This window comes from Phyllobates terribilis, unplaced genomic scaffold (genome assembly GCF_046119375.1).
Source record: "Phyllobates terribilis strain yellow unplaced genomic scaffold, ASM4611937v1 Scaffold_7__3_contigs__length_470593459, whole genome shotgun sequence".
Lineage (NCBI taxonomy): Eukaryota > Metazoa > Chordata > Amphibia > Anura > Dendrobatidae > Phyllobates > Phyllobates terribilis.
The window spans coordinates 391,096,245-391,120,505 of NW_027362767.1; the positions used below are offsets into that span (position 1 = coordinate 391,096,245).

The 24,261-nt window shown below is 45.1% G+C and overlaps 1 protein-coding gene across 1 annotated transcript in view; it reads right to left on the reverse strand.

The window, feature by feature from the left end:
- Positions 1 to 718: 718 nt before the first annotated feature.
- Positions 719 to 24,261, reverse strand: part of LOC141154952 (cytochrome P450 2G1-like) — a 61,645-nt gene continuing 38,102 nt past the window's right edge. Inside the window, exons 8-9 of the mRNA XM_073641531.1 lie at positions 20,106 to 20,247; positions 719 to 17,511 (exon numbers count right to left, since the gene is read on the reverse strand). Of these exons, the coding sequence (XP_073497632.1) occupies positions 17,318 to 17,511; positions 20,106 to 20,247 (336 nt within the window). The 3' untranslated portion in view covers positions 719 to 17,317. The remainder of the gene's footprint in view (positions 17,512 to 20,105; positions 20,248 to 24,261) is intronic.

Genomic DNA, 24,261 nt, shown 5'->3' on the forward strand with positions numbered 1-24,261 from the left:
GGCCTTTGTTGTGGAACTATTAAAAAAATTCCCATCTGAAAACGCTGGTGGCAGAGGGCACACTTTGTTGGACAACCAAGGAGTACAGGCGAGAGAGACACAACTTCAATCCAGCAGAGGCAGAGGAGCACTGTCAAAGTTCTGGGAGAATTTTCTCAGCCCCTCCCATTGCACAGGCCCTGAGGCGCGGGTACTCTCACAAGGAGTGTAAAGTTTGGGAAGATGCTGAGGGAGTACTTTGCCGACCGTACCAACGTCCTCCGTGATTCCTCTGTGCCTTATAATTATTAGGTATCCAAGCTGGATACGTGGAATGAACTGGCTCTCTATGCCTTGGAGGTCCTGGCCTGCCTTCCGCCAGCATTGTATCACAGCGGGTTTTTAGTGCTGCTCGTGGAATTATAACTGATAAGCGCATCCGCCTGTCAACTGAAAATGCTGACAGGCTGACTCTTATAAAAATGAACAAGGGCTGCATTGGGCCAGACTTCTCAACACCACCGAATGATAGCAGCGTAACATAAACTCAAATCCAGTGTCTATTTTTGGGAGGTTTATTCCCATGCACCTTTTCACACCCACATATGGGTATACGCTTACTGATTTTTGGCTATTTGCTCTTGTCCTCCTCCTTCTCCTCATCTTCTTCCACACCACCAGGGTGAGCGTGGTCCATGATGCAACACCAACATAATTTTTTTTAAGGGTGTTTATGATGCCCTTAAAAAAAAAAAAAAAAAAATTACAGTATGATCATGTATACTCACCAGGGGTAAATGTTTGTCAGCCCATACACTTAGTGCATGGGCATTACAAGCATAGGAGGCCAGCTCCTTTCTAATGGGAACATTTTTTTTTTTTTTTTTTTTTTTTTTTATGAGGCCCTCCTCCACGTCTCTTCCAAATGCCTCCAAATTTTAGGCAACCCTTGCATTCACTACATAGGCAAACACAATGGGAGACCTACTTCCTAATAATGGGAACATTGTTTTCAGGAGGCCCACCTCTAAGTCTCTTCAAAGTGGTACTGGGGTGCGTCCAAATTTTGGGCAGCCCTGCCACTCACTGCATACGCAATAACAGTATAGGAGACCCACTCTTTAGTAATGGGAACAATAAAACATAGCCGACTGCTGGCCCTTTAAGAATAGTAAAGACCGCCTGATGGCCCTCTAAAAATAGGCTTTGTGACTTTCAGAGTCCCTCCTTCATAAATGAAACACAATGTGTCTGATGATATCTCACACACCACAAGGCCAGATAAGGTTGTAAAATGTTAAAATGACATTTCCTGGTGAATGCATTTGTCACGGTTGAAAGCAATGCAAAAGTGAAAAACGCATCAAAAACGCTACGTGTGAACATAGCCCAAGGTGTGGAGGAGCATTTTTGCTTTTGGTTATTTATTTTGCTTTATATACAAGTCATTACCCTGGAAACGATGTTCCTTAACATATTTCCCAGGAAAATCCATTTTGGTTTAGTTTTGGTATGATTTATTGTGAGTCCGTAAAAGTGGAGTAATACCTCTGACAACGTTGTTGACAGAAGTGACCTGGGAGTCAGAAATGCTTCCAGGGGTCTTCCTCACGCTGTTCCCATTTCATTTGAGCACTGTTCCCATCGATTTGGGCAATTTTTAGGCCCTCTGCAGACCGCCAGGGGGAGCCGCCTGAAAAATGCTTGAGCTTCCCATAGACTTACATTTTGATCGTTGCTCGGGTTGAGCACCCAAGTATTCCAATGTGCTCGACCAGAGCATCGAGGACCCGAGCATTTCAGTGCTCGCTCATCACTATTCCTCACCCAATCACCTCCAATACTTCTACCAAAAATCCCCCATACTCTGGAATTCTGTGCCTCAATGCATCAGATTAGCCACCACATTCGGATCCTTCAGACACAAAAAGAAAACCCATCTCTTAAAGACAGCCTACAGCCTGCCATTGCCTCACTGCCACTTCACCTCAACACCACCGGAGCTAATGCAACTCTACAATCTACTGTCTCCTTCCCCACCATCCTGTAGAATGTAAGGCCACAAGGGCAGGGTCTAAAAGACTTAAGATTCAATATGGCACCTTGGCAAAGCCCAGTTATGTTCTCCCTCTGATATCTAACAATAACATAGACGACATGCTGGAGAAACTTGCACCTACTGCCACTCAGTGTCTTCAGCTCCTTTGTGAGAAACTAACATTTGCTCAGCCAGTCTGCCAAATAAAATTCCTGAGGTACGGAAATTGTGGATGACTTTGCTTCTGGTACTGGGTGCTAATACCAAACCGTGGTGTGCCATTCACTGGATATTCCTGGCTGGTTGGAGACAAGCTCATTCCCAAAGAAAAGTACCAGCAAGCTAAGGAGATGGTGGCCTTCATCATCATGAAGGAGTCTGCTCGTTGTCTAGTAGTCTGGCTTTTACACTAAAGATCCTGCTCATTTTTATAGTTTTAAGTGAGCACGCAGAGACAGTGGTTTCTGCAGCAGCGCATACAGGCCAGGATAGTAGCGGATAAATTGCTTGTACCATCAGGTTGAGGACGCGAGCCAAGAAAGGCTGTGTCTGAGGTTGCTCCAGTGTAGGGCCGCCACCGGGTTTGCACCGTTATTGTAAACGGTCTTCACTTGCTCCAGGTTCAGTGGAGACAGCCACTGTCCACAACTCTTCAGCTGTATGACTGCGATCTCCAAGGCATATTAATTTTAACACTGGCTGATTGCGGTGAAACCTGGCTGGGCAGTATGGAGGTGGGGGGGATTTTCTCTGCACTGTTGGAACATGTGTCTTAGTAAGGCAGAGGTTGTGGGCGCAGGTGGAGGCCCTAGAGGAGGTGGAGGATGCAGAAGCACTGGAGAAAGTGTTAGATACAGGGGTTTGTCCCGCAAGCCCTGAGGATTCCAACACTTGCTGTCTAGTGACACCTTGGTGTCTAGTGGTTTAGTTCTCAAACCCTAGCTGTTTAGTAGGTTAGTTCTCCAACCCATTTTCTATTAGTTTAGTTCTCCATGTTCTGATGTGTATTTATTTCTTTTTCCAACCCATCCATGCCCACCCCCGGGGGTTAATATCTGGTGACGAGGGTTTGGATTCTTCTCAGACCCTACTTTGTCTGGGCCCGAATCAACTGAAAAAAATTTTGGGCATTGCTACACATGCTTTCCCCCTCTTCAGTCTGTGACGCTTTGGATTAGACCTCTGATGCCCCGGAATAGAATGTGTGAACAGCTCTGCAGACTCGCCCATCTGTTCTTCCCAATAGTCGGTTGGCCTTTTGGAGAGTTGTGACGTGGGTGAAAACAAGGGTAATTGGGGTGCCACCTCTGAGGACTGTACTGTGTGTAAAGGTGGAGGAAGAGGAGCAGAGGCCACTTGAGGCAGTGCTTGTCATCTACTGGAGCACATGCTCTTACTGCCTCTCATCTACAAGGCGTACCCCTGTGCGACTGCCAAAGAAATGGAGTTGAGTCCAGTATCAGAAGTTTTCAAAATGCTGCACAATTGCTCACTGCAGCAAAACAAACCTACTGTACTTCTCATCTCTCATATCAGGCATGTCTCACAACCCTAAAGAGCTATTCAGTACTTTCAAGTCCCTCCTCTGTTCAACAGCTCCCCAGCCCTCTCCTCTCATCTCAGCTGAAGACTTGGCCTCTTTCTTCAAGCAGAAGATTGACAATATAGGGCAAAGCTTTAGCTTAAAGTCCCAACAGTCTCTTCTCTCTCATAACGACTCAACTCTCCTCCTCCAAAACCAGCTTCTCTGCCATCACGGAAGACCATAATTACTCTCCAAATCTCATCCCACCACCTGTGAACTTGACCTAATACCATCCTACCTCATTCTAAACCATACCACTCTCTTCATCCCAAGTCTAACCCTCCTCTTCTCCCTGTCATTAACAACTGGCGTCTTCCTCTCATGATTCAAACATACCTCGATCACACCCATCCTCCAAAAGCCCTCCCTTTACCCATCATATGTTCAGCTATCGCCCCATCTCACTTCTCCCTTAAACCTCCAAACTACTGGATCAACACGTCTATATTGAACTGTCCTCCCATCTATCCTCCTGCTCCCTCCTTGAACGCTTACAATCTGGCTTCCGATCTCACCATTCCACTGAAACTGCCCTGACTAAAGTAAACAATGACCTACTAACGACCAAATTCAAGCCAGACTACTGTCTTCCTCCTCCTAGACCTGTCATCTGTATTCGACACAGTAGACCACACCCTCTTACTACAAACGCTCATCTCTCTGCATCATAAACTTGGCCCTCTCTTTTATCTTTTCATACCTAACCGTCAGGACATTCAGTGTCTATCAGTCACACAACACTTCCTCCTCTCACCCCGTTTTGTTGGTGTCCCCTAAGGTTCAGTTGTAGGACGCAGGCTCTTCTCCATCTACACCTTAGGCCTGGGACAGCTCATGGTCTCACGGCTTTCAGTATCACCTCTATGCTGATGTTCAGAGAGGTAGATCTGTGTGTCCTGATATCACCTCCTTACTAACGAGAATCCCACAATGTGTGTCCTGTATTTCATCTTTCTTCTCTGCTAGATTTGTAAAAATTAACATGCATAAAACAGAATACATCATCTTTCCACCATCTCATTCACACCCCCCAACTGACCTATCCATCAAAATGAATGGAGGCCCACTATCCCCAGTTACGCAAGCTTGACTTTGATCAGTCCTTCAAATGCCAGATCGAAGCTCTTTCCACTTGCTGCTGCTGACTCCAACTCCAAAGTATATCGGGGATCCGCACATTCCTCAACCATGAATCCAGAAAAACACCAGTGCACGCCCTCATCATCTCCCGCCTCGACTACTACAAATTCCTGCTCTGTGGCCTCCCTTCTACCATTCTCACACCCCTCCAATCTTTCCTAAATTTTGCTGGCCGATTAATTCACCTGTCACGCAGCTATTCCCAGGCTTCTCCCCTCTGTCAATCCCGGCGCTGGCTCCCTATTGCCCAGAGACTCCAGTTAAAAAAATCTAACTTTGGCATACCAAGCCATCGAACACCTGTCTCCTCCATACATGTGTGACCTAGTCTCCCTGTACTAGTTGCCTGCACGCAAACTCCCATCCTTCCAAGATCTCCTTCTCTACTTCCCTCTTATCTCTTCTAGTCACGATCACATACAAGATTTGTCCCATGCATCTCCGCTACTGTGTAATTCTGTACCATAACACATCAGACACTCGCTCACTGTGCAAACCTTGAAAAGGAAGCTGAAGACCCACTTCTGGTGACAAGGGTACAATCTGCGGTAACACTCACAGCAGCATACCAATGAACGAATAGTTGTACCCTGATCCACTGTATCCTCACCTATCCCTTGTAGATTGTTTGTGCGCCCTAGCGGGCAGTGTCTGCTCTCCTCTTGTACCAGTCTGTGAGTCACCGACGGTGACTCCTTTTGACATATAGAGCGCCATGGAAGAAACGTCGCTGTAATAGTAATAATTAGTGATGAGCGGGCACTAAAATGCTCGGGTACTTGTTGTTCGAGTCGAGCAAATTGGAATGCTCGAGTGCTCAGTCCGAGTAACGAGCCCAATGTAAGTCTTTGGGAAACTCGAGCATTGTTCCGGCGGCTCCCCCTAGCGGTCTGCAGAGGGTCTAAAAATTGCCCAAATCTATGGAAACAGTGCTAAAATGACATGGGGACAGCATGGGGAAGACACCTGGAAGCATTTCTGACTCCCAGGTCACTGCTGTCAACAACGATGTCACAGGTATTACACCATTTTTACAACTCACAATAAAATATGCAAAAACGAAATCAAAATAGATTTTTCTGGGAAATAATATGTTAAAGAACATACTTTTCAGGGAATGACTTGCATATAAGGCAAAATAAATGACCAAAAACAAAAATGCTCCTCAACACCTTGGGCTATGTTCACACGTAGAGTTTCAACCAAGACAAATGCATTCACTGGGAAATGTCATTTTAACATTTTACATCCTTATTTAGCCATGTGGTGTGTGACACATCATCAGACACATGCATACATTGCTGAAAAGACATGGGAACAGCATGGGGAAGACCCCTGAAAGCATCTCTGACTCCCAGGTCACTGCCTAAAAGTATGACCATCATAAGTGATCCTTGGCGAATGCGAACAGCAATCACCGTCCACGTCCTTGTCCCAGCGCAACGTTCAGTTGACCCTACCCTATTCCTTGGAATGCAAGCACAAGTATGCAGCCAGCCATCCACCCTCAGGCCGCAATTGCAGCCAGATTTCTGGGCAGCTGCTTGCACTTGAAATATGGCCTTTTAGGCTCGTGGAGGCGGAAGCTGTCCACAACCTCATGGCGGTGGCCGGGTATCCATACTCTGTTCCCAGACGCCACCATTTCTCCCGGTGTCATCTCCACCTTCCACAAGCACAGGTCTCACATCACTACCGGTGCCCTCCCCAGTGCACTTACTGGGAAGTACCGCCTAACCACAAACACATTGACAGGTGAATGTGGCCAGGGACGGTACAGAGCCAGTCCACATTAAAAATGCAGACAGTGTCCATGATCATTCCCACACACTTTTCCTAACCAGGGCTGCTTCTCGGCAGCTTTGTACAGGCCCACCTGAGAATCCTCGGGTGAGCCGTGGCTTCTCCATCAGGAGAGTTCATGATCGTGCATACTTTGCAGCAGGAATGGGGCTCTTGAGCGGGGGGGGGGGGGGGGGAGGTGAGCCTTCAGAATCAAATCCTCTGGTGGGCCCAATGTTAATTAGTTTGAAACTGCTTCTCAGTGGGAGCTGTATTTCACCACAGCCATATTCTTTAGCTCGGTGAAAGTTCCTCCACTGCTTCTGCCTCCTCAACCTCCTCTCGGTCCTCCACCTGCACCCAAAGCCTGTCTGATCATGCCACAAGCTTTCTAACTGTGCAGAAGGGATCCTGCACACCTCCTTACTATGCTGGCAGCAGGGCTCAACGTCATCAGGCGGTTTTTACTTTGAAATGTCTGGGAAATGTGAGTCACACAGCTGAGGAGTTGTGGTCAGCTCTGGAGAACCAGTTTCATGAATGGTTGTCTCCACTGGACCTGAAACCAGGGAAGGCCATGTGCAACAATGCTGCAAACCTGGGAGCGGCCCTTCGCCGGGGCAATGCCACACACGTGCCTTGTATGGCTCACGTGTTGAACTTGGTTGTCCAGCAATTTTTAGCCCACTATCCCGGACTAGATGGCGTTCTGCAGAAGGCATGGTTGCTGCGTGCTCACTTCCGTCATTCGCATCCTGCAGCTCAGCGACTTACATCTCTACAAAAGTCGTTGGGCCTGCCACTTCACCGGCTAAAAAGCGATGAGCCTACCCGGTGGAATTCAACTCTGCACATGTTGCAGTGACTGTGGCAGCACCGACAAGCCCTGGTGCAATAAATTCTGACGTATAGCCTGGGCCAAAGAGATCTAGAGGTGGGGCAAATCACGCTGGAGGAGTGGTCTCAGAGCAGGGACCTATGCACCCTTCTGCACAGTTTGGAAATGGCGACGAAGATGTTTAGTGCTGACAGAATTCGGAGTCAAGTGGTGGCATAAGAGGAGGTGGAGAAAGTAGAGGAGGAGGAGTTGTATGTGGAAGGGCTAACATCTGCAAGGTCCAGACGGTCTGCAGCACCAAGGAGGCAGGCATGTGAGGGTGGGGGAGATGGTTTTACCAGGGCGCATGGTAGCAGCCAAACTAGTGAGGAAGGTGCAGGAGCCCAGGAAGAAGTGGAGGACGAACTGATGGAAGACTCATCAGATGAGGGAGACCTTGATCACATTTCTGTTGTGCGAGGTTGGGGGGAGAGGGCAGAGGAAGGAAGCATGATTGTTACGTCGCCACCAATACAACAGGGACTTGGTGCTCCTGAATGCGCAAGACACATGAGTGCCTTCTTGCTGCACTACCTGCAACATGACCCTCGAATTGTGAGAATTCGAAATAATCCTGACTACTGGGTTGCCACACTGTTAGATCTTCGGTACAAAAGTAAATTTGCAGAAATTATTCATGCCATAGAAAGAGATGCAGGCATGCAGGAGTATCAGTAGAGACTGTTACAGAATCTTACATGTGCTTTTCCACAAAAAACTAGTAGTGCACGTAGTGAATCTCACAGTTCCAACTTGCCAACCGTGGGACCGTCGAGTGTTCAGCACTCAAACCGTAACAGAACCACAGTATCTGCTGGTAACATCAATTTTGCGGAATCATTTCACCACTTTTTTAGCCCATCCTTTGCAAGGCCACAGGAGACAAGAAGTCTGACACATAGTCAACGCCTAGAGACGATGGTACAGGAGTATCTCCAAGTAAACATTGAAGCCATGACTGTCACTGGACCCTTGCTCTTTTTGGGCTTCCAATCTGGATAAATGGCCGGAGCCTGTATATTGACTGGAAAATAATTTGGGCCTTGTAGCAGTTTGCAGTACTGATTCTATTAGGCCATCTATACTAAACTCCACCAGATTTAAAATTACTAATCATGTTTATCTGTATCTTGGCTGGAAAATAATTTGGGCCTTGTAGCAGTTTGCAGTACTGATTCTATTAGGCCATCTATACTAAACTCCACCAGCTTTCAAATTAATAATAATTTTTAGCTGCATCTAGCCCGGAAAATAATTTTGGGGCTCCTAGATGCGCAAGACACATGAGTGCCTTCTTGCTGCACTACCTGCAACATGACCCTCAGAGTGTCAGAATTCGAAATAATCCTGACTACTGGGTTGCCACACTCTTAGATCCCCCACACTCTTCGATCAACCTTTTCATTTTAATAAAGAACAAAAAAAATGGTCATTTTTGAAATTATAAGCATTAGCAGGTTTTTAGAAACTGAAATCAAACAGTTTTCAACTCAAAACTTTATTCTACGTGATGTTACATTTGCACATAGGACCCCTTGTTCGAAAGGAGCTTCTGAACTCTCTCGTCCATTGAATTTGTCAGGTTTTGGATGGTTTCTGCTTCAATTGTTTTGCATGAGGACAAAATACCCTCCCAGAGCTGTTGCTTAGATGTGAACTGCCTCCCGCCATCTTAGACACTCCTTTTGATGATGCTCCAGAGGTTCTCAATGGGGTTGAGGTCAGGGGAGCATGGGGGGTCACACCTTAAGTTTGTCCCCTTTTATGCCCATATCAGCCAGAGATGCAGATGTGTTATGTGCAGCATGATAAGGTGCATTATCATGTATGAAAATGATCTTGCTACGGAATACACGGTTCTTCTTCTTGAACCATGGCAGGAAGTGCTGTTTGAGAAACTCCACATACATTAGGGATATCATCTTTACCCCTTCAGGGCAGAAAATGTAGGCTGCTTAATAATGTGGGACAGCCTTCTTAAGTAGTCTTGCCTTTCATTGGACACACCTGCCAAACTAATTAGCACAGGTGTCTGCAATTGCTTACAGTGATATAAAGAGCCCTGACACACATCAACATCAATGAGTTAAACTGACAAACAAACAAATTCTTCCCTTATCACTCCTAAACACTTTTTGCATAATAATTTGGAACACAGTGTACATGTGCTTTTCCACAAAACACCAGTGGTTCACGTTGTGAATCTTACAGTTCTAACTTGCCAACCGTGGTCTGTATGGAGTTGTTCAATAAAGGGCCCAAAATTAAGATAACATAGATGGGAGAGGTCTCTATGAATAGGAATTCCTAAGTATTTGATACCCTGTGAGGGCCAGGCAAAGGGAAAGTTGGACTGGATGGAATCCTGTATGGATTTGGGGAGGGAGACATCGAGGGCCTCAGACTTCGCAGCATTGATTTTAAAATTTGACCATGTAACAAAGTGATCTATTTCAGCCATAACAGCAGGGGTGGATATATGTGATTGAGTGATATATAATAGGACATGATCAGCAAATGCAGAGCACTTGTACTCGGTGCCTCCCACCTCAATCCACCTAATATTGGGATTATGGCGAATTGATGAGAGCAGGTGCTCCGTCACTAGGATGTATAAGAGAGGGGACAGAGGACATCCCTGCCTTGTCCCATTGGTGATTATGAAAGGTGATGAAAATGTTCCATTTATCTTCAGCCTAGGTGAGGTTTTGCGATACAGGGCCGTGATTTTGCCTATAAAAGGGTCCCCTAAACCCCTACCCCAAGCTTTTTAAGAGAATAATATATGGCATGCCAGGAGACTATGGAATGCTTTCTTAGCATCCAACGAGAGTATCTAATTACAAATTTTTAACTGCATCTAGCCCAGGAAATAATTTGGACCTAGTAGCAGTGTCTGCTAGTCAGCGGATTATCCCAGCTGTTAAGCAACCTACACCTCCTGTAGTTTGGACACTTAATTTTCTCAAAGGAAATGGTTCGGGCCCCCGGGACACTCCGTGAAGAGTATCGGGGAGGCACCCCCAAGGCATAGGGGCTGGTACTGGCGGTAGGAATCCTTGCGGTGGACCGCCAAGCTCGATCCTTATAAAAGCTTTTTAACTGTAGCACCTTTAGTGGACGCTACTGGAGCTGGAATTACGCGGCTGCTGGCATTAGACTTGCCCTCCAATAGATCCAAGGATTTAAAGTGTACTCATTCAAATTAGAGAGACAATTTAAATTAAAAAGATTAGACCTGCCTCCACCGCAGGGGGGCTCGCTCGACCCACCAGCGGACAGGCACAAGTAATGGGAGAGGAGGGCTGGCCGTCAGGGTCCACTGCGGCTCTGGCACAAACCCGGCGACACGGAGGTCGCACTGGTAGGAACGAATTGGCCGTGTCGGCTTCGCACTTTTTTGGTTTTAGAAGGGCATGACATGCCTATATCTGTGTCTCCCCCTCCTTTTACTCCTCCACCTTTTTTCTTTTCGCATGACTATATGTACTTGTCACTTTTCCATGTGCTAGTTGTGTCTTCTGAGCAGTTTGTCAGCTTTTGGACACCTTTGAAGGTGTTTTCTATGTGTTTTTGTTTGCCTGCCATTGGTTTTAACGGTGCTCGAAGGTGTTCGACGAACATACGGGTGTTCGACGAACCAAACCAAACTCGAACACTACGGGGGTGGCTCAACACTACTAATCATATTCGCATCAGTACAGCCTGTTGCCACTTGGCCGAGCAACTGACCACATCAGTCGCAAGCTGGAAGCACTGCCTCGGCAAAGCGGCAACAGGCTGTGCTGAAGATAATATGCTTATACTTAAGTGACAAACCACACACTGCTGCAGTTTTTCAAAGCTGTAACACAGTAGGTAGATCTGTGGCTCTCACCACTGAACATACAGCCAGGCATGGTTGTGTGTGACAATGGCCGGAACCTGGTGGAGGAGAAATGACAGCCGGCGTAGATATGGTTTCCCTCTATGCCAGTCCTTTCATCCAACCTAAATAATATGACTGTGGTGAAATACAACTCTCACTGAGAAGCAGCCCTGGCTAAGAAAAGTCTGTGCGAAGGTTCCCAGACACTCTATGGCTGCTTTTTTTTTACTGCGTACTGGCTCCAGCAATCTAGAAGACTTAAGAATATGCAATCTGGCACATTAGCAAAGCCCAATTCTGTTCTCCCTCTAATCTAACAAACAGGTCCTGCTGGAGAAACTTGACCCGGTGTCTTCAGCTCCTTTGTGAAAAACTAAAGTTTGGGCAGCCACTCAGATTACCAAATAAAATTCCTGAGAAGGAAATTGCGGATGGCTTTGCTTCTGGTACTGGAAGCCAATAACAAACCACTGGAAATATCCCAGGCTGGTTGGAGCCAAGCTCATTCCCACAGAAAAGTACCAGCAGCAAGCTAAGGAGATGGTGGCCTCTGTCATCATGAAAAAATTGCTTGTTGTTTAGGAGACCGACCACTGTTGCTGTCTACCTTGTAAATATTGTGTTGAATCATGATTGACCCAGGGCCCGCAATCCTGAGTTGAGAAGACATGTTCCATCCCAGGGTCTGACTGGGTCCCGGCTTCTTCAATATTAACGCAGCCTCCTGCTCTGTGGCCTTCCTTCTAACACTCTCGTACTCCTCCAATCTATCCTAAACGCTGCTGCCTGACTAATCTACCTGCCCCCCTGATATTACCCAGCCTCTCCTCTCTGTCAATTCCTTCACTGGCTCCCCGTTGATCAGAGACTCAGGTTCAAAACCCTAGCCATCCACAACCTTTCCCCTCCATACATCTGTGACCTTCCCTCCCCGTACATACCTACATGCAACCTCGGATCTTCGCACGATTTCCTTCTCTGCTCCCCTTTTCCCACAATCACATTCAAGACTTCTCCCGTGCATCCCCCCTACTCTGGAACTCTCCACCACAACATATCTTACTATCGCCTACTGTTGAAACCTTCAAAAGAAACCTGAAGCCCACCTCTTCCGACAAGCGTATAACCTGCAATAACCCTCACTCCACCAGCTCTACCCTCACCTACTGTATCCTCACCCATTCATTGTTGACCAAGCCCTGGCAGACCGGGTCCTCTCTTCTCCTGTACCAGTCGCTGTCACGTTTTTGTTCAAAATTATTTTAACTGTTTTTGCTATGCATACCCCTTTTTCACATGTAAAGCGCCATGGAATAAATGGCATAATAATAATAATAATGTGGTCCAGACTCACAGCAACTGAGACTGGACCATGTGAAAGACAGAGTGGTGGTGGTGGTTGCAAACTGACTGGACGCATTATCTATTTATCTCCTATCCAACCAACAACCTTTTCACACCGCTCTGGCTTCAAGAGTGGTTATATCTCCCTAGAAAGTGGGACAGAAAGCTATGTCAACATGATGTGGGCGTTTGTTGTGCTCCCTCAGCAGGCAGTTTCATCTTGCCCACAGCCTCAGCCTGTGCGTGGACCATCACCATTACGTCCACTTCCCTGTCCCTTGCAATGCACCTTGCCCATTTTAAATGGAGTTTAATATTGGTCACGTTGCCAAAAATGTCTGTACTATTACCACAATAATACAGGATCACGTCTGATGACCACAGTTTGAGGCAGTGACCTGGGATGCAGAGATGCTTCCAAGGGTCTTCTTTATGCTGTTTCCATGTCATTTCAGCACTGTATAGATGTGTCTTATGTCTCAAACACCACATGACCAGATAAGGTAGTAAAATGTTAAAAATACATTCACCAGTAAATGTAATTTGATCGTTGAAAGCAATGCGAAAGTGTAAAAACGCATGAAAAACACTATGTGTGAACATAGCCCAAAGTGTCGAGAAGCATTTTTGGGTTTTTTGCCTTATATACAAGTAATTACCCTGGACAGAATGTCCAGGAAAATCTATTTTGGGTTTGTTTTATTGTGAGTCCGTAAAAGTAGCGTAATACTCTGACAACATTGTTCACAGCAGTGACCTGGGAGTCAGAGATGCTTCCTGGGGTATTCCCCATGCTGTTCCCATAGCACTGTTTCCATAGATTTGGCCAATATTTAGACCCCCTCCGGGGGTGGCCGCCGGGAAAATGTTTGAATTTCCTATTTACTGACACTGGGCTCGTTGCTTGGGTAGAGTACCCGAGCATTACGATTTGCTGGACCCAAGCAACGAGTACCCTAGCATTTTAGTTCTCGTTCATCACTATTCTTTACCAGATTCAACATTTTTTTGTGATGTAGAGGCCGAATAACAAGAATGTTGACGCAGATGCTTTATCTCATTGTTTACCGGGGAGATGAAGTAATAGCAAGCCAGTTCCTATATTACAGTAGGGTGTAGTTATTGCCACTATATGTTATGATTCGGATTAGGAGGTTGTAGAGCCCCGTGCCACCTTTCCTTCAGGTAAACTGTTCGTGCCTGTGAACCTCAGCCTTAAAATTTTGATTGAACATCATAATTCGATCTTGGCTGGACATCCTGGCAGTAAAGACACCACAGATCTTCTTGGTGTTTTAGGGTTCAACAGGATATTCAAGAATATGTAGCAGCCTGCAGTACTTGTGCGCGTTCTAAGACCCCATATACTCGTCAGTCCAGGCCTCTTCAAGCTTTAGAAATTCCCTATAGACCATGGACTCATTTGTTTTTAGATTTCATCACTTATCTACCTGTATCAGTAGGGAACACTGTAATATTGGTGGTTGTGGATAGATTCAGTAAGTTGGCTTATTTCATTGCTATACCTGATTTACCAAATGCCAAGACTTTGGCGCAAATTTTTATCAAAGAAATCGTTAAATGACATGGGATTCCATCTGATATTTTTCTGACCGAGGGGGTTCAATTTATTTCCAAATTGTGGAAATCATTTTATGCTCGCTTAAGGATTGATCTTTCATTTTCATCTGCTTTTCATCCATTGTCTAATGGGCAAACTGAATGAGTGAACCAGAACCTTGAAACATATCTTAGGTGCTTTGTGTCCGATAATCAGGAGAACTGGGTTTCTTATTTACCTCTTGCTGAGTTTGCTGTGAATAACAGTTGATATGAATCTATTGGCAAGTCCCTGTTCTTCATGGCATAAGGTTTTCATCCTCAATTCTGCGCCTTCAATAGGAATTGTTCTTCAGGAGTACCTGAGGTGGAACGGTTTTCTAAATCTGTTACATCAGTGTGGCAAGGGGTTCTTAATAGTTTGAGAAACATAGGGTCCAAATATTATCATACAGCACCACTATCCTAGCTAAAGTCCTAACAAAAGCATTAGTGGAAGCTCAATAATTTACCGAACTTTGGCTGAATTTTGAGGAAAATTCTCTGGAATCTGAACACGAATCCGAATGTGCAATGTTCGTGCCGACTTTTAAATTGGTGAACGTTGTCTGCTCATATCTAGTCAGGACCTGTTTGTTAGTGATTTGGTGTGGTTGTCCTCAAAGAACATTAAGCTGAAGGTTCCTTCTTGGAAACTAAGACCCAGGTTCATCGGATCCTATAAGATAGTTGCCCTTGTTAATCCTGTAGCGCTTTGCTTTGCTCCACCACCCACTTTTAAGATTCATAATGTGTTTCACCGATCATTTCTCCAAATATATATTGCTTCCTCTGAACCATTTCCACCACCAACTTTCCCAGTCATTGCTGATGTGAATCTGTAATTCCAGATAGTGAAGATTATCAATTCTTGCTTGGTATGCCGGTCTCTTCAATATTTGGATCATTGGAAGGGTTGCGGTCCTTGAGGAGAGAATGTGGGTACCAGCGTCTGATGTTCATGCGATCAGGTTGGTCCAATCTTTTCACACTTCACATCCAGATAAGCCTGTTTCTGAGGTTAGGTTAAAATAAATAAATACATATTGAAATAAAAAAAGTTATACTCACCTAACACCTAATTCCTGAAGCCCCTGTTCCCTACAAAAATTAAAAAACACCATAATGCTCACCTTTCTGCCGTAACCCATACTGTCTGTTCGGCAGCAGCACGGTGGCTCAGTGGCTAGCACTGCAGCCTTGCAGCGCTGGGGTCCTGGGTTCGAATCCCACCAATGACAACATCTGCAAGGAGTTTGTAAGTTCTCCCCGTTTTTGCGTGGATTTCCTCCGTGTACTCCGGTTTCCTCCCACATTCCAAAAGACATACTGATAGGGAATTTAAATTGTGAGCCCCAATGGGGACAGTGTAAAGCGCTGTGGAATTAATGCGCTATATAAGTGAGTAAAATAAATAGTCACATCAGCAGCTGAAACTATTCTACTCGGCAGCTGACTACACACTGACAGGAGAGTAATTGCTTCTGCAGTGTTTAGTTCGGAGCTTCCACCATAGAGTTCACAGGAGTTCATCAGCTGATGAGCTCCAGTGATCTCATTTACTTCACCGCCCATGTGTGAGAAAGTTCTCATGCAGCATCGGTGCTGTGAGGTCACCAGAGTTCATCATCTGATGAACTCCTGTGAACTCTCTCACTGCAGCTCAGTGCTATACACTGCCTGTGACAGTGTGCAGCCTGCTCTAGTGTAGAGAAGTCACATTAGTGACTGCTCTACAACTGATCCAGATCGTCATGTGACACTATGGATTATTTCATCACATCAGAAAGGTGAGGGATAGGGTTGTTCTTTTTTTTTGTTTGTTTCGTTTTTTTTTTTTTGTTTGTTTGTTTTTTACAGGGGACACTGGCTTCAGGGATTAGGCATATAACTGTTTTTTATACTTATATAAATGAGTAAAACCGTGTGGACATTTATTTCAAATAAAGTAATTTTTACATGCAGTGTCTTCATTTCCAAACTTTTACTATGGGGTTAGTAATGGTGGATGTCTTATAGACAACCTCCATTACTAACCTGGGATTTATGTCAGCTGCCAATACAAGGCTGACTTGAACCCTAACCCTATTACCCTACTTGCCACTGCACTAGGGCAAGTGGTAAGAGCCGAGGCTAAGCACCAGATTAGGCGCATCTTATTAATGGCCCTTCCCTGGCTATTAATATCAGCCCCCAGCTGTCTGGTTTGCTCTTGCTCGTTAGCTTTTATAGGGGGGCCCTACATCAATTTTTTTCTGGGGTCCCCCTGTAATCTAGTCAGTAAAAGCTAATCAAACAGCTGTGAGCTTTTATTAATAGCCAGGGAACATTTGGGCCTAATGGACGCTTTCCCTGGCTAGTAATATCAGCCCTCAGTGGGTGGCTTTACCTCTGCTGGTTATGAATAATCGGTGGGAGCCAAAGCTGTTTTTTAATTTATTTGTTTATTTTACATATAATGTAGACTGCGGGTGCTGACTACAACTCCCATCATTGTTGCCAGGTGGCGCTGATCTCATGGAGACGAGGCGACAATGATGTGAGCTGCACTCAATACCCAGTGCCTGTCCGGCACTCGCCCCTGGCATTCAACAGTCCAGCACTTGAGCTACCTTGTGACCCGGTGGCTTGAACTCAGGCAACCTTTCAGTAGAGTTCAAAGCCATCGGGTCTCCCGGCAGCTGCAAGGCCCGGAAACCTCATGGGAAACTTTGAGGGGCATTTTAAAGGGGTTATCTGGTCAAAACCAATAAGTCTGCAGTCACTCTGTGTGACTGAAGTCTTATGAATCCCCCCCCCCCACGAACTATGTGCTGTGGGGATTCACCATTTTCTGACTTGGGTCTGGAGGGTATGTATGAGTTATACATAAAAGCGGACGCTGCCTTGCTCTCCATACATTTGATGGCTAGGTCACTACATGGGGCGTGGCCTTGCTCAATATAAGTACACCAATACTTGCTACTCTGCTGTAAAATATCACATAATATCCTAATAAACCACATTTATATGTTTGAGGGTGTAACGCGAAAAAATTTAGAAAATTTCACGGGGTCTGAAGGCACTGTTAATGGAGATTTGGTCTGTTAATGCAATTAAATTTAGCTAACTTTCCAGGGTACGAGCAATGAGTCGAATTTTACGGGCTGGAGGATAATTTTCAAAACCATTTTCTGCAGGAGAGATATCAAGGTCCTTGGGGTTCACTGTAGGTTTCAAGGTGAATTTTTGCAGGATGATGGAAAAGAAAATAAAAAGTTCCATTCGCACCAAGCTTTCGGCAACGCATGCTCTTTTTCCTGCAATAATGGGAATGTAAAGTACAGTAAATTAGCAGAATAAAATCGCTCTTGACATGCAGGAGAATGCCCAATTAAAAACAATGGTAATATATATATATTGACTAAATGGGGTTTTTAAGTACTAACATTTTGATTTTGAGGACATGTTATAAATATCATGTCAGCAGTGGTCTGACACCCAGCACTCCCATCCATCAGCTGTTTGCTCCTCCAATGGTGGCTGCATGAAAGCAGTTAACAAAGCTGCTCAGTTCTGTACACTCCACTCATTCATCTGCAGTGGGAGATGCAAACAGATGATTGGTGGGGCTTCCCCAATTTGATATGCATGACCTTCATTAATGCTGCACAGCAGAACCCCTTTAGAGAGAAACTCATCTGATTCATGCTGCCCAAACCACTGGCAGCATGAATTGCAGACTGGCTGCACAATTGCACTCCTGTATATTCTCATCTAAAACAATTTGATGTTTTAGAGAAAATGAACTTTAAAGATCCAGCTCTTCCCATTGCGGTTTCTGATGTGTGACAGGTCTATACATAGGGGGGTACCTGTCAGTCAGCTAGTTCAGTGCTGAGAGGTGCCGGCTGGAGCAGCGCCGGACTAGTCTGGTCACCGGCTACCTATGGTTTGTGCAGCATGAATCAGATGACAGGATCCCTTTAAGTTTGGTGTTCAGAAGATGTAGACTATACTATATAACAGCCAATAGTTTGTTGAAAGGAAAATCAAGTTATTTCCCTTGTAGGTTTACATTTTATATGCAGATGCAATGCTAGAGTGTCACTATTTATGGGATAGTCCCACCTGTACATCTTGGTTTCTAAATTGTAACTATGTAATGCAAAATTCCTGAGTCCCTCAAAGCTACTGCTCTTTACACAGGCCCTCCTCTCCGGGGAAACCCTATAGCAGGGAACATCCATCAATTAGGTCAAGATGCCATAAAAGGAGAGATGAAAATGGAAAGTTCCTACTATTCTCTATGTCCACAAAATTTCTCTAAAGTCTGGACATCACCCATTAGAGATGAGCTAGTCTGCAGAAATATGCTTAGCCACATTAGCTCTGGCTCCGGTTTTCTCTTCGATCTTCAGTCTTCTTTTCTCTTTGGCACCTGTCTAGACCTTATGTGACATCATAACATCATGACGTGACATGAGATCCAGTCAGCACCAGGAGCACCAAAGAGTCAAAATGGAAGAGAAGATCAGATCTTGAGACAGGAAATGAGCCATGGAGGACTAGTTGAGGATCAGTAAGGAGAGTGTTGTGTTTTTTTATCCTTCCTTGCACTAAAAAAAAAACAATCAAGGCTGCCATTTTGTTTAATTTGAGTGAATCAAATCCACCAAATCTATAATATTACCGGGGATGCGTGCCTCTGTCTGAAGCCTCGATAGACTGCGCATGCGTGACGCGCAGTCTGGCTCCAGACAGAAGCAGGCATCCAGCCGTTACAGGTAAGAGGAGGTGTATGGCGCCGGAGATCGCGGTATGTGTAGACACTGAACGCATACCGCGATCTGCGGCGCCATACGTGCATACTTACTTGACCGGGAGGTGCGGTTGCCGCGGAGACCGGGGGCAGGAGTGAGGCGTCGGAGCGGCACGTGCGCATAGCGCTATCCTTCGCCATTTTACTGAAGATACATTTACAGTGTGTCTTCAGCAAAATTGCGCCGGATAGCGCGGTGCTCGGGCACCGCTCTCCTCCCCTGGCCTCCGGCAGAACAAGACGCTGCAGCGTACAGAGAAGAAAGGGGAGTATAACTGTTTTATTTTTGTATGTGTGTACAGTGTGAAAGGGATGAGGGGGCCACACATCAGGATTGTGGGGTGAGGGGACCATGCATATACCAGGATTGGGGGGTGAGGGGAGCCACGCATACCGAGATTGGGGATGAGGGGAGCCACGCATACCGGGATTGGGGATGAGGGGAGCCACGCCTACCGGGATTGGGGATGAGGGGAGCCACGCCTACCGGGATTGGGGGATGAGGGGAGCCACGCCTACCGGGAATGGGGATGAGGGGAGCCACGCCTACCGGGAATGGGGATGAGGGGAGCCACGCATACCGGGATTGGGGATGAGGGGAGCCACGCATACCGGGAATGGGGATGAGGGGTGCCACGCATACCGGGATAGGATGGTGGGGACAGGATGGGGGCAGCACAAATACCAGGAAGGGGGCAGCACATACCACACATACCAGCATGGGAGACCATATACCAATAAAAATGCTCACCACCCGGGCGTAGAACGGGTTCAATAGCTATTTTTTTATGAAATTCGAAGTAAATTCACCTTGATTCAACCGACTCATGTTAAAGAGCTACACATTGCTTGTAGAAAAAATAGTTATAGATGAAATTATTCCAACTACATCCAATATAGAGATAAGAAAATGTAAGTTAGGAGGGGATGAGCTGAATACTAGTCAGTGGCATGTAATTACGTGGCTGCTAATTGCATTCAATTAAGCATTAGGAGATTCTTTGCATGCAGAATTTGTAGGTGATTTGAAGAAATAGAATAAATATATAGGCACAATGTAAGAGGAGTACTGTAAGTATAAAATATCCAAACCTGCGGAAAATGCCAGAAATCCATTATTTTTCTTAAATTTATTATTCTCATCCAAAAAGTGATTGACATTGAACTCTTCCGGTTTTTCAAATTGTGAGGGGTCATGCAATACAGTTGTCAACAATGTAAGAACATCAGTACCCTGAAAAGAAAAAAGAAATTATGAATACATGTAACACATAAGTTGTCATTTACTGATGGGTTGTATCATGGCATGTGTTCATTGTCTTTTAGAAGACAAAAGGCTGCCATGAGCAGCCCCTTAAATGGAATGTATCATCAAGTTTATGTTATGTAATCTGAGAGCAGCATGATGTAGAGACAGAGATGATGATTCCAGTGATGTGTCACTAATGGGACTGTGTGTTATTGTTGTTTTAATAAAATCACTGTTTTATCAGCAGGAGATCATCATTAGAGGAATATGCATCTCATGCCTCCTAGTCCTCCTGCTCTATGTAACCCCATTCCCAACCACTGATTGGCAGCTTTCTGCCAATAAACAGTGTGCACAGAAAGCTGCCAATCAGTGGTTTGGGTGGGGATATACAGAGCTCAACATTTCAAGCTCTGCTAGATCTGAGGCAGAGAAAACAGGGATTTTATAAAAATGACAGCATGCAGCCAAGCAACACATCACTGAAATAAGGGTCTCAGTCCCTACATCATGCTGTTCTCAAATTATATAATAAAATCCTGGACTTCATCCCGGCCCTGTTTCTCTGTGCACTGCGCCGCAGGTTTCTATTGCGCAGGCGCCGGGTAGTCAATTTCACTGACCAGCGCCTGTGCAATAGAAACCTGCGGCGCAGTGCACAGAGAAACGGGGCCGGGATAAAGCAAAGCGCGCTCTATGTGAACGGCGCTTTGCACACGCCCGGCACATGAGGGAGCAGGGTGCACATCACAGGGCCCTGTGATGTGCAGGGGAGGGGGGGGGGGATATGACAATTAAGCATACAGGCGGGGATTTGGGGGAATAATAAGCACATAGGGGGGGGATTGCTTCCCTTCCCCCGGACGCCAAGCCTGTACAAAATAAAATTGATTGAATTGATCAAAGCGCTTCTCTCTGCAATCAGACCTCTACTATGGGCCATACAGGTATGTATAGATTTACTTTTCTATACCTTGTATGGCCATAATAGAGGTCTGATAACTCCAAAGTGGTTACAGATTTCCTTTAAGGGAAAAAAGTTATTGGAAGGCTTTTTTTTTTTTTTTTTTTTTTTTAAAGAGGTGGTCCGAAGGCAAAGTCATTTTCTTCCTAAGGCCAGGGTCACATTAGCGTATAGTACCGATGCGAGAGCATAAGGATTGCATATGCATTTCATATGGATGTGAGGAGAATAAAAAAAAAAAAAAAAAAAAAAATCGCACACTCACATGACATAAGTTGAAACATATGGATTTCACTTGTACAACTTCACAGGAGCAACTTCAGAGCCATTTTTTATACGCTAATGTGAGTGAGCCCCTAATGTGTGATTTGTGAGGACGTGGTGCAGAAGTGGAATTTTTCTAAGAGTGGACAGTGGGACTGTGGAACGTTAGAGGGGAGGAGGCGGAGCTGGGGTGGAGTCTTAAGGGGGCCCAAAAATTTTGTCAGTATGGGGCCCTGAAATTCCTGGTGACAGCCATGGTCCTGGGAGGAAAAAAAAAAAAAAGAGTGCACTCCTGATGATTGACCGTTGACGTCACTAACCCAAACTGTGCACTCTCCAATGCTGCAAGCAGAGACAGTTTTGCCTTTGCATTATTAGTGGAGCACAGGGTCACTGAAGCAGGTGAAATCCACTGATCGATACAGTCTTAGACCAGTAACTGCAAACTCTATAGCAAAGAGCTTGTATGAGCCATGTTACTTGTCTAGGAGACCATCCACTGCTGACAGACTGCAGAGATGGACGGTAGCTTAGAAAACAAGCAGTAAAATATAAAATTAAAAGTAAATTGTTTTTGTTCTTACAAGCAGGTTTGCATTTTAACTATTGATCATGTTAGAATAACCCTTCAAGTCAACAGGTATACAAAGTAAGCATGGTCAATTTTAGATTATATTTGCTAATATAATTGTGATCTGATCTTTAAGGAGGACCTCTGTCCATGTCTATTTTAGAAACTACCTGTATTATCCTTGGTATAAAAAGTTGAAGAATTTTTTGTTAGAGCTCAGTGGTATACTGTTCCTCTGGTATTTCTTTTGCGTATGTATGAATAAATTGACAATTGGGTGTTTTCAGCAGGGGGTATGTCCCTCCGCTATCTGATATTGTCCAATGAATGATGGCTGTATTAGACTGTGTAGGTGCACACTCCTTTAACAATGGGAATGTTAGCCCCAGATGTTAGTCAATTCACATATTATTCTGGTTGAATAACAGAAGAATAACTATGCATTTTTTTTTATAAAGATTGCAAAAAGACATGTCAAGACTGAGGATGATTTTCTTTTAAGGCATAGACATTTTTTTAAACTTCTGCTATATATTTGTCCAAAGTTGTCATCACCAGCTGCCTTGAAACCACTCAGCAGTTTGTTGACAGATGCAACCCTAAAAACTTATATTAGAAAGTTGACTACATTCCTATTTCCCAAACATTTGTAAAGAATATACAGTACACAGAGTCCAACTCATTTGAAGCTAAAAACCCTGCAGGTAGGTGGGGGATGCTCTACTGAGTCCGAACAGCACCTCAATCGTCTCGCCAGGGGGCTTTGAAAGATCAATAGGGACTATTGGACTTTTAAAGGTGCTACTATATATGAAGAGGTTTTCAAAACTAAGTTACTCTTTAACTTCTCGTGACCTTTACTACCAGATGTAGCAAAGCTTGAACGAAAAATCAACGCGCTTGGAGAGTCATCTGTTGATGTGAAAACTATATAGCATTTCCGCTCCTATACAGATTTAAAGAAGCACTCCTCCTCCCATCAAAGTTTTTATCCTCTTAATATATTGCAATCATCTTATTATATAGCACTGTGCACTTACAATTGCTCATTTTGCCTTTCTACCCAGCCAATTCTTCTCTTTTCCATTAGGTCTATAACATCATGTGATTAAAAACAGACTGGCTGAATCCTTCTAAGTTCTATGCAGAAACAGGAGGTCAATTTACTTTGCACAAGTTATGTGTCACTGCAAAAGTACAGCAAGGGGAGTGTGCGGGGGGGCGAAGCAGCTGGGTAAGGAGTTGAAGAGGGGGAGGCAGGGACAAGAGACTTCCTGTTTCTACATACAGAAGAGAAAAATAGAAGAATTAACTGGGGTACAAAGGCAAAGTGAGCAATTGTAAGTACACAGTGCCATATAAATATGATGACAGCAATATATTAAGAGGATAAAGCGTATGATGGGAGCGATTCTTTAATGAGGGGCTATGCTACACAGTTTAGTTTCCCACACTTGTTCCACTTCTATGGAGATGTTAACCTAAAACCACCATACACCACTAATCTTTCAAATGCAAAAAATTTGTTAAGAGTTTGAAACTTTAGGAAGATCTACATAATTGGGTGAAAACTGCCATCTTCATTGTTGAAACCAACAGTTTTAAGCCTTCTTGAAAAATCCAACCTTAAGGCCCTGTCACACTTAGCGACGCCGCAACGATCCCGACAATGATACGACCTGTCAGGGATCTTTGCTGCGTCGCTATGTGGTCGCTGGTGAGCTGTCAAACAGGCATGCTCACCAACGATGAGGGGAGCAGCGACATCATGGAAAGAATCTTTCCACGATGTCCAGCTCCCTTTACCAGCTTGCTGAAGCAGGAGCAGGCTGGTAACTATGGTAAACATCGGGTTACTAGGGGCACACGCGCACCTAGTAACCCGTTGTTTATCATGGTTACCACTCTGCTACGGTGAACGGGAGGTTACCGCTCACTTTAGCAGGCTCATAACCATGATAAACAGCGGGTTACTAAGTGCGCGTGTGCCCCTAGTAACCCGCTGTTTATCATGGTTACCAGCCTGATCGCTGCTCCCGCTGGTCACACACAGCGATGTGTGCTGACCAGCGGGAGGGCAACGACCAAAAAATGGTCCAGGACACTTTGCAGCGATCAGCGACCTCACAGCAGGGGCCTGATCGCTGCAAAGTTTCACACATAGCGACATCGCTGGTGAGGTCGCTGTTGCGTCACCAAA